Source organism: Halichoerus grypus, chromosome 6 (genome assembly GCF_964656455.1).
Source record: "Halichoerus grypus chromosome 6, mHalGry1.hap1.1, whole genome shotgun sequence".
Classification (NCBI taxonomy): domain Eukaryota; kingdom Metazoa; phylum Chordata; class Mammalia; order Carnivora; family Phocidae; genus Halichoerus; species Halichoerus grypus.
This window is the reverse complement of record NC_135717.1, coordinates 67,539,846-67,549,829: the sequence shown is the minus strand read 5'-3', so window position 1 is coordinate 67,549,829 and position 9,984 is coordinate 67,539,846. Positions and strand designations below refer to the sequence as shown.

Here is a 9,984-nt window from a genome sequence, read left to right as displayed (position 1 = left end):
TCCAAGGGGCCAGCTGGCTCCTGGCTACTAGATGGAAAGCATCTCCACAAGGTCTTGAGGAATGACAGATGCCTTGAGATATTGTCTAGCTGCTTATCCAAAGTATCTCCCAAGATTGCTCATCTATGCCTTTCCTGGAATCCCTTTTCATATTCATAGAATGGGGAGAGTTTGTAGAAAGATGGCTCGTAGGCCTCCCCCTATAATACATACTTTGAAACTCTCCAAAGCAGATCCATTGGAAAATTGCCACCTTCCTGCAAGAAGTATATCCCTATCTGGCTACGTTCAGCCCCACCACCTCCCCAGGTTGATCTCCAAATTTCCAGAACAGGAGACAAGTGAATTACGCCATCACACCACAAAACGGTGCAACGTGAGCAGACTAGCTAGGACATGTTCCGAGCCTAAAACTGTACTCCAAATGAAGAGTTGTCAAACTTTGAAAGAGCATTTAATTTTGTTATTTCATTGGGTCTCAACTTTTAGATCAATGCCCTGCCTTTTTAAACCAGCAGAGTAAGAACAACATGGACCGAACGAAGAAAGAGACGAAGAGCAAGTTGGTCTCTGAAGCAGCTCCTTTTCCATTACAACTGTGACCCGCAGAGTCACCAACTAAATTAACTTCACCTGGGGGAATTAAATGGATTTGTCACTAACTAGACACCCCCCACCCCGTGTGAAAAAGTTCACACAGTCCTAAAAACCGGTTGTGGAACTATTTGTATTTTAGTGGGAGCACCTACGGGGGAAATTCTAATTGATGGTGGGTGGCTCTTGTTGAGAATGTATCAATCGCACACAAACTGGTCAAGTGATTCTGAAACAGTATCTGTCAGCTAACTGGACTCCCCGTGATTTTCTCACTGGATTAACCATCAGGAGCAGCTGAAACTCTAGCACTTCATTCTGTCAAATACCAAAAGAAAACAAAATAGGTCCATCAAACTGAAGTGTTCCTATTAGTAGCCATGAGACTATTCCAAAAGGAAACAATGACAAACCAATATCATTAGTAGATGGGAGGCTAAAAGCAATACATTAAAAACAAATATTAAAAAGGTTACATGCAGTCTGCAGGTCACTGAAGGGGCTGCAAATCTCAGGTATGAAAGATCTGAGATACAAAAAAGTCAAGTAAATATCCACTGTAAAAGTAATAGGCCCGAGCTCTCAAATTAAAAAAAAAAATTTTTTTTTAGATTTTTATTCATTTATTCGAGAGAGAGAGAGAGCGAGGGCAAGAGAGCGAGAGAGAGAGCATGAGTGGGGGGCAGGGAGGAGAGGGGCAGAGGGAGAAGCAGGCACTCTGTGGAGCAGGGAGCCCGATGCAGGGTTTGATCTCAGGACCCTGGGGTCATAACCCAAGTCGAAGGCAGACGCTTAACAAACTGAGCCACCCAGGCGCCACACCCTGGCTCTCAAATTTTGAGGAATATTATGCTGGGCCACTCTAGTTCATCCAAGACCCTGTGTGTATTAATAGAAATAGCTACTATACCTCCACACTATAATCTTATAAAACATAATCATCGCCCCCATTTTATAGGTAACAAAACTGAGAATTCAAAGAGCTTAAGTAACTTGCGCAAGTTCACACAGCTAGCAGAGACAAAGGCAGCATTGGAACCTGGGCTGTGCGACTCCAAAGTGCACTTGACCACTACCCTTGTATGAGTTCGGCCTCATCCCACCATGTAACTTTCAGAGGAGGTTTGACGTTATTTGGGCCGAGACAGAGAAGAGAACCAATTAGAGGTTATAAGGAAAAAAAGCTGTCCTGGCCCCAAAAAGGCTAGTTCCAGACTCATGATACTAGATGCCCCTGCTTTCAAGCTTTTAGCCTATAATCAACCCATATTGAAACCAGATTTACGAGCTCTTCAGAGGAGAGCTTTGTGATTTTCTAAAGCAGACATGTTTGGTATTTTAGAAGGTCAAACCCCCTATGGTGCAGTGTTTTTAATAAAATCAGTTCAGCAGAAATTAGAGACACACCAGTCAATTCCTAGGAAGCCTCTGAGCCATTCAAAATAAGGGTGTGGGGGGGGGGATAACATAAAAGACATAACCACGTACAGATCAATTTTTTCAAGAGGGATAGAATGGAAGGGGTGTAGATATAGAAACATCATGGCAAATTTGGTCCCATTTGTCTCTGGTTGGGGCAAATTTCCACTTAGAAAAAAAAATCTTACTGGGGGGGGAGTTTATGTCAATATTAAACAAGGGCTGTTCCTGGTTAGCCCAGCCTTGTCCAGTCACCTCAAAGTAACAGTAAACATCTCCAGGAGGGAAAAACAAACACAGCAGTCATCACCTTACTTACATCACCGAATCAGGTAGGTAGTTATTTCATGAAGGGCCCTTTATCTCTGCTCTTGGCAGCTTCCGCACTCTCACAGGAAAGCAAAAGGAGAACCTATATTTAGTTCTTGGTAAAAATCAAAGTTGACAGACCTGCAATATTTTCGTCGAAAAGGCCAAGTTATGTCCAGATCTGCCTTTGAAGACTGGCGGCTGGGGCAGTGTGCAAATACTAAATGAATAAATATCTCATTTAGTATCTATGAATATGACCCATGAAGGGGAAAGGGTCTGTCATTAGGGAAAGACACAGGAGTAGGAATAGCCCATCTATTATGTGGCTAGCACTTGGGCACCCTGGACACCCAGTCCGCCAGCAGGGGGCAGGTGCACAGCGCCAGCGCCCCCCTGAATGGGGGGAGAGGGGTCTGTAAATTTACGTGAATTTACAGAAGAAACAAGAAAGAGGCAGGGCAGCGAACACAGAACACGGAAGTAGAGGCATTTTGCATTCATCTTCCATGAAATGTCCATGATTTCAGGGCCAGCCAAGACCCAGGCCTTTCCTGGAGGATGGGGTTTACTGGTTTCCAAGTGATTTAAAATATCGGACTTCAAATCCTTCATTGCCTTATTTAACGAATTGCTGAGTTCTTAGTTAACTGGTATTTGGAACAAATGGGGTGAGTAAGAGTAACAGCAGGGCCAGCAGGGGGAAAAACTAACTACATGGAGCTGATAGAATCTTGAGGCACCACTGTGCTTGCTTGACGCTGTACGTGAAAGCAGGATGGATAGGGAGCAAGAAGTCTTTTAATCTTCAAGCACTGTAATTTGATCTGGAGCTCAAAGTGGAGATGAGGGTCAAAACTCCATCAGGTGGCAATTTCGGTGACTTTTCTTATCTAGCCGGTTTTGGATAGTTAGGTCACAATTCTCTGGCTCCCTCAAAAAGCAACACACCTAAAACTCAACACCCTTTATAAACTGTATGCCATGCGTGCGAGAACTGCCATTCTCAAAAAGCACAATACGAATGCCGTCATTTATTAAAATGTGTATTTATTCCATAGCCTACTTTGTACGGGGCTGTGGCCTATTAATTATTAAATAATCTAGGTACTCATTTTTAGACTAATCATTTCGACTCGGATTCTTCCATGACCTTGGCGACTGCATCTGTCTTAAGGGACCCAAATTATGCTTATCATAAAATAATCCCCCAAATATGCACACACACAATCCTTTAACACTCGTAAAAGAAAACCCCATACTCAAATATGCAGACTAGAGGTTCATTTTTAAGCAGAAGTTTCAAATATACAAAAGAATCGGAAAAAAAAAAAAAAGAATCCTACATGGCAAATGCTTCTCACGTTTAGGATAACAAAGACCTATTTGGTGGGAAAAGCACACAAATGTGGCATGGGTTTAAATTCAGGCTGAGCAGTGTTGCCAGACAGAAGGTCCTGCAGGAGTGAAAACACTGTTACTTAGTTTATCAGTGACTGATGTCAATGTGGGGAGCAGGGGGCCCTAGTGTTCTTTAAATCTCAGTTGATACAAATAATCTTCACTACTGAAACCCTTTCCAAACATTGAGAAGGAAAAAAAAAAATGCGTGAAGGAAGGTTTGAAAACTAGGAGCATGATACAATCAAGTTTGGCTAATCTGGGATCCAAAACATTTAATCTGGTCTGAGACAAAGCCAACTGATAAATTAATCAACAGTAAAAGTAGACAGTGACTAATTTTAACTACGAGAGGAAGTTGCGTTTAGCTGGTTTGGTTTGGTTTTTCTTTTTTGGTTGGAGGTAGACACATTTTAAAAAGCATTTCAGAGCAACTGGATTAAGTTGATGAATTATTACCTTTGCTCATAAGGTAGCTCTAGACACTGATCCATGATATCCGACCTAGTATAAAGAAGTTTAAGATTTCTCTTAGAATAATCCTGGTTTTTAGCTTTCATCTAACAAAAACATGTGCATAAGACACTGAACGATGGGCAGGACACATTTAGAAATTCTCCACACTATAAGAAAACTACAAATATGCATGTAAGGATAAACAAGATCTTGGTCTTGTTTAAAAACAAAAAACAAAACAAAACAAAACAAAAACAAAAATCAAGCCAAATCCTGCAGTTGAGACCTTACTATGAGCGACAACAGATCTTCATTTGTATAATTAACATGTAGTTTCTTATGCATCCCACTTAGTTTTTAATTTATGACAAGACACCGCTAAATTTCAGACAAAATATATATATATATATTTTTAAATCTTTACAATAAATCAAGATGTTGGAGCTTACACAGAGCACATTTTAGTTTATTTAGGTACTCGATTCCAGCTCGCTCAGATGCAAATAACCCTGGTAACAGTGTGTACGTAGTCTTCTCGTTGCTTTTTATCATTTTAAAGCAAATAATACATTTGACTGTATTTAAAGAGTCTGTGCAAATAATCCTTCAGAAGAAATATCCAAGATTCTGTTTGCAGAGGTCATTCTGTCTCTCGAAGGTGAGTCCGTGAGTTCGTTTTTCTTCAGATAAAGTGCTCCTGTCCAGCAGAACCCCAAGCCTTCCAGCGCCCATGAACTTCGGTTCGGGGTCAGCCCCCGTCATACGAACTCCAGCTTCCCATGCCCACTGTACATGCCCCAGTGGACGAGCGAGAGGATCTTCTCGTTGCTGAGGTCCGCTTGTCTCATCTTGTCACAGGTCACACAGCAGTTTTCATGGCCGCTTACCGGCACCATGCACTCCAAGTCTAGCTTGGCTACCTGCCCCTTTTTGGAATGGTGTCCATGGAAGCTGTAGTGCAAACGGGACAGCATCTGCTGCCGCTGATCCTGCAGTCTCTTGTTCTCACTTCGGAGCATCCTCAAGGCCAACATGATCAGCAACACCAGAATCAGGCCGCCGGCGATGGGCACAGCAATAACGGCCGCCCGGAACCACAGCTCTTTGGAGGAAGTCAGCTCCTGCACTTTGGTGATGAGGTTCCTGCTGCCGTCATGCTGATAGCGGTTTCCTTGTCCTAGAGCAACACAAACGCGTGAGCAGACTGCGGTAAGCCCTCCCCCCGCAGGGGTTTATGATCATCTATCTATCCATCAGCAACAAGGCCCCCCGTGAGAAAGCAGCTTGTGGTGAAATCAACAGTATTTACAAAATACATGTTGCCAAGCGATGCAAAGATCAGCTTCCAAGAACAGTCCGTTTAGGGACTGTCGTTCCTGAACAGTAAGGGTCCTCTGGGTCTTCCGAATGTGGGAAAACCAGGCAAAACCTATTATGCAGACAGACATCTCATGCTCAGGCTGACATAAAAGCGGCTCAATAGAGATGCATCTTTGCATCCAGCCATGCCTCTCCCTCTGGTGTCTCTAATTACATTAACAACAGAATCAATGGCAGACATACAAAGTCGTGGCTGCCAGCCGGCGTCCTGGTGAGAGGGGGCTTCTACCTACCTGAGGCCTCCCCCTTGGGAGGGGCGAGCACGTCATGCAGCCCTCGGTAATTGCACATATCTTCGTGACAGCATTCCAATGTGGGCATGGTGGTGCCGGAGTGGTTTCGGGCCTGTGTGGCTTGGCAAATGTCTGCTGTGCTTGCGAGAGAATCCAGGCAGCCATGGGTGAGCGGGGAGTTTGTGTTCCGAGGATCAAGAAGCCTAGAGAAGCAGGCGCTCAGCTCCGACTTACACATATAGCCAGTTGCCACGCAGTGGGCAGCATCACAGTAGCATCTGATTTCACCTGAAGACAATGGGAAATTGCGTCAAACGCCTTCCGAGACCAGATAAAGCCTCTACCTGGGCAACTGCTCAACCTCAGGATCAGAGGCTCTAACTTTTAGAATGGGCAGCTGAGTGCCGGCAACGGCAGCCCCGGGTCGACTTGGGAGAGCCCTCTGTGCAAGCTAGTGCTTAAATTTCAACCCAGTGAAATGTAATTTTAGACACGTATTAACCCCAACAGCAAAGAATCAAAGCTCAATGGCGATTTCTGAGAAGTTTAGCAAGTCATTCAAAATATTACTTCTGGAATTGAAGGAAAAGAATCATCACAAGAACTTCTCCTACCATCAGGTAAATTACACTGTTTATTCTAATCCTACGTGACCATACAACATAAAAATGCTAGGCTTTTTGATTTTGTCAGTATAAATATTTGATCGGAACTACTGAATTGTTTACTACCTTAAAGGGCTGTGCCAAGATTTAAGAGCTTTAGCTAACACCTTATAAAGTTATTAACTAGAAACACAACAATCTAGAAATTGCTCCGGTCAGGAGGTTTTAAAACTATGAAACTGGGCAGCTATTTGCAACCTCTCTAGAAAAGGCAAACTTTGCCTATAAAGATCTTTTCATGCAGAGGAGCTTTTAGTCAGTATATTGTAAAACAGGAACTAGGCAGTTTACAATTAGTGGTTTGCTTGCCAAAGTCAATTTCTTTCAGCCCAAATGGAAAGTCATAAAACTGGGGGTGGGGGGGGCGGGTGAGGAGGGGAGGCGGGTGTAAAACGGCAAAGCTAACTTCTCCTCCCCTTAACTCCCCAGTTTTACATGTAATTCAACATGGGATCTAAAAGGGGAAACACTGAAACTGAAAATCCTCCGCTGGTTGAATGAAAAATCCTTAAGGAAACCTCAAATTTTTCTCCAGGAAGTGATTAAAAGTTTCCTTTATAAAACTTATTTGGGGAATTGCAAGTCGCTGGTAACATTTTGCTGCAATGCATGCTCTGAGGCTTTTAGCATCCATTTCTAGTTGAAATGATCTGGGTCTCAGACCTATCACTAATACCATATCTGACCCCGTGGACTCTGGTCACTATCAGCTACCACAACTAAAGCTACTGTAAACGGGACTGAGGCACACACCGCTTCCCAACTTCCCAATCAGAAGTTCTGCGTAGTTCCTGAAACCCCTGCTCTGAAATTAAACACCAGGGACTGTGGTTTTATAGACCTCTTCCTACCCTCTCCTTTCTTCTTCCTCCTTCTCTCAGTGAATGTGAACCCCTGAGTAAGGTGTCTCATTTAATTATCTGTCCAAATTCCAGGCCACTGTATGGTATGCTCGGTTTTCATCAGACGCTGCTAATGCTTTCATTCTAAAAAAACCTGCCAGCTAATCACAGATCTTTGGCAATCTGAGTTTAACCATCCAAAGCTGGAGGTCCCGCTCTAGCCTCAATTGGCGAGCTCCCTGTCCCTGTCGCGGTCTGGGCCGAAGTCCCTTCCCCAGGAAGACCTTCAAGTTGGAACCTTGCTTTTTAGAGGTTCTCTCTCCTCTTTCCAAGCTTACTTGATTTTTTGCACAAAGCTCACCAGTCTAACGTGGTGATGAATATGTATCCCTAGCCTGACAAATCCCATAGACAGATTTAAAGTAGAAATAAAACAGATTCAAAGTCCATTTTGATCCTATTCGCCTCAGACTGAGCACAGAAAAAGAGCATTGAATGGAAAAGGAAAAAGAGTAAAATGTTTATGAGAGCCTATTTAAAATACTAGATTTTCAATGACCTAAAACAGTCTAATAAAATTTTGACAGGTAACTACGAAAGTTCTAACAACTTTTTTTTTTTAATTGGAGCCACATTTCAACAAGTTGAATGGACTTTTGTATTACTGTATTAAAACTGTATTTCTGTCGTTTCATAAAGTTTCTTCCTGTGGCATGCAAAAGGCCCAGAAAGGGGACTGGTATTTGGAAACAGTGAACAATGCTCTTCTGTTTCCCCCCCTTTCTTGTTACTGTATGTAGTGATTAAACAAAAATGTCTGCTTTAGTCAAGATGGCTACAGGAGAGACTGCTGGCTTCTTTTAAAGCTTTTGAAGTCCGCAGCAGTCAGAAATCTCTGATCCCCTAATTATATCATTATCAGGCACATAGTTTCGGTATCTGTGACTTCATGTCAGCCTCAGTCCCTCCCTGTTCTGTCGGCCTTTGATAGGGCCAGGAGGCTCCCCTCTGCAGGCTACCAGGGCTGTTATTTAGGGTTAATTACACCCTTCCTTCCAAAATAAATAAATACTGTAGCACATCATCCTTGCTGGGCTAGCTTATCCTTTAACCTCATGCCTGCTACATGGCAATTAGAGAAAGGGAGGGGGAGTGCAAAAGCTAAATAACGCTTCCCATTTAAAAAAAAAAAATTATCTGTTCACAGAACAGTAGGTAGAGTTCATCGCGGAGGAGGCGAGGGAATCCTTGAAATCTAGGAGTTTGGGTTATTTCGACCTAAAAGGCGAAAGCCTGCAGGAGGAAAAAAGAAACCGACCTTCTTCTTTTCTTTCTTTCTTTCTTTTTTTTTTTTTGGTAGTAGTGTGTAAACTCTGAGCTGAGTGGGAAATGGGACCGCTGACAGAGCCTATCCCTCCCAGCCCGAGAAGCCACGCAGCACATACTCCTGCACACGGAGACACACACTTGGGGCACCTACTCCCTCACAGGGAGGCACGCACACTCGCTGGCTCACAAACACACACGAAGGCACACGCGCGGACGGAGTCACACTTGGAGTCGCGCGGCGACAGCCCGCACTCCAGCCCCGCGCAGCTGCGAGCAGGGTCCGCGGTTCGGCGCTGCCGCCTCCGCCCCGGCGCGCACTACGGCCCCGCTCCCCGGCTGCAAACGTTCAGAAGTTCGCCACGGACAGACTTACAAAAACATTTTGACAACCACTTGCCCCGAGGTCTGACTCCACCTCCACGCGCCGGCCCCGGGACACCCGAGGGGGCGGCCGCGAAGCCACCGCCGCGACTTCTAAGAACAGGCAACTTGTCGCGACCTGCGGGCTCCAGCGCGGGAGGAAACCTCGCCCGGCGCTAACAAAGCCTTGGCAGCCGCCTTCAAAGGCCCGCGGCGGCGCGGCCGCCCCGGGACCCCCGCGCGCCCCTCCCCGGAGAGCCCGGGCCCCGGCCGGCCGGCGGGCACCCACCTTTGGTGAGCAGCACGGCCATGGCGCAGAGTTCGAGCTGCAGCCAGATGAAGATGTAGCTGGAATGGCGATCCATTGACGCCCCCCACGGCCGCGGCGCCCCCGCCGGCTCCCGGAGCCGCGGCGCAACTGCAGCCTACGGCTCCCGGAGCGCGCAGTGCATGGGGGCTCCCCGGGGCGGCGGGCGCCGTCAGCGACCGGGCGAGGGGCCGGGCCGCGGCCGGAGCATGGAGCGCGGCTGGAGGGGCGCCGAGGAGCCCAGAGGACTTTCGCGGCCCGCCTCTGAGGCCACCGGGCTCCTTCGCTCCGTTCGGCGCCGCGGTCCCGGGTGGGCTACCGGCCCCGCTCCCCCTCAGCCGGGCCACTCTGCGAAGACAGAAGATCCCCGAGCGCGCGCAGAGACCGCCAGCGGCGAGCTCCTGCCTGCGCCCGCCTCGGCCGACCCGGGTCCGCGCCGCCGTAAATAGCGCCCCGCGCCAGGAGCCGGCCAGACACCACCCCGCCCCCGGCCCCGCCCCGGCAGCGCCAGCGCCGTCCGATTGGCCGTCAGGCTCCAGTCAATCATCTCCGCAGCCAGGAGGCGGGCCCAGAGGGGGGCCGGGAGGGACTTGCCCCGCGGCTCCTAGCGGCGCCGGCGTCTGGGGCCGCGGGCGGGGAGGCTGCTGTCTCCGGCGCTCCCCCTCGCGGAGGCCTGCGCGTCCGTGACC

General features: G+C 47.1%; 1 protein-coding gene across 1 annotated transcript; it reads right to left on the bottom strand.

Annotated features, from left to right (window-relative positions):
• Positions 1 to 3,352: 3,352 nt before the first annotated feature.
• Positions 3,353 to 9,755, bottom strand: BAMBI (BMP and activin membrane bound inhibitor). Its single transcript, XM_036099651.2, has 3 exons — positions 9,278 to 9,755; positions 5,793 to 6,080; positions 3,353 to 5,356 (listed from the first exon to the last, which is right to left on the bottom strand). Exons 1-3 carry the CDS (start codon positions 9,351 to 9,353, stop codon positions 4,938 to 4,940), a joined length of 783 nt encoding a protein of 260 aa, XP_035955544.2. The 5' UTR covers positions 9,354 to 9,755; the 3' UTR covers positions 3,353 to 4,937.
• Between the last annotated feature and the right edge of the window lie 229 nt (positions 9,756 to 9,984).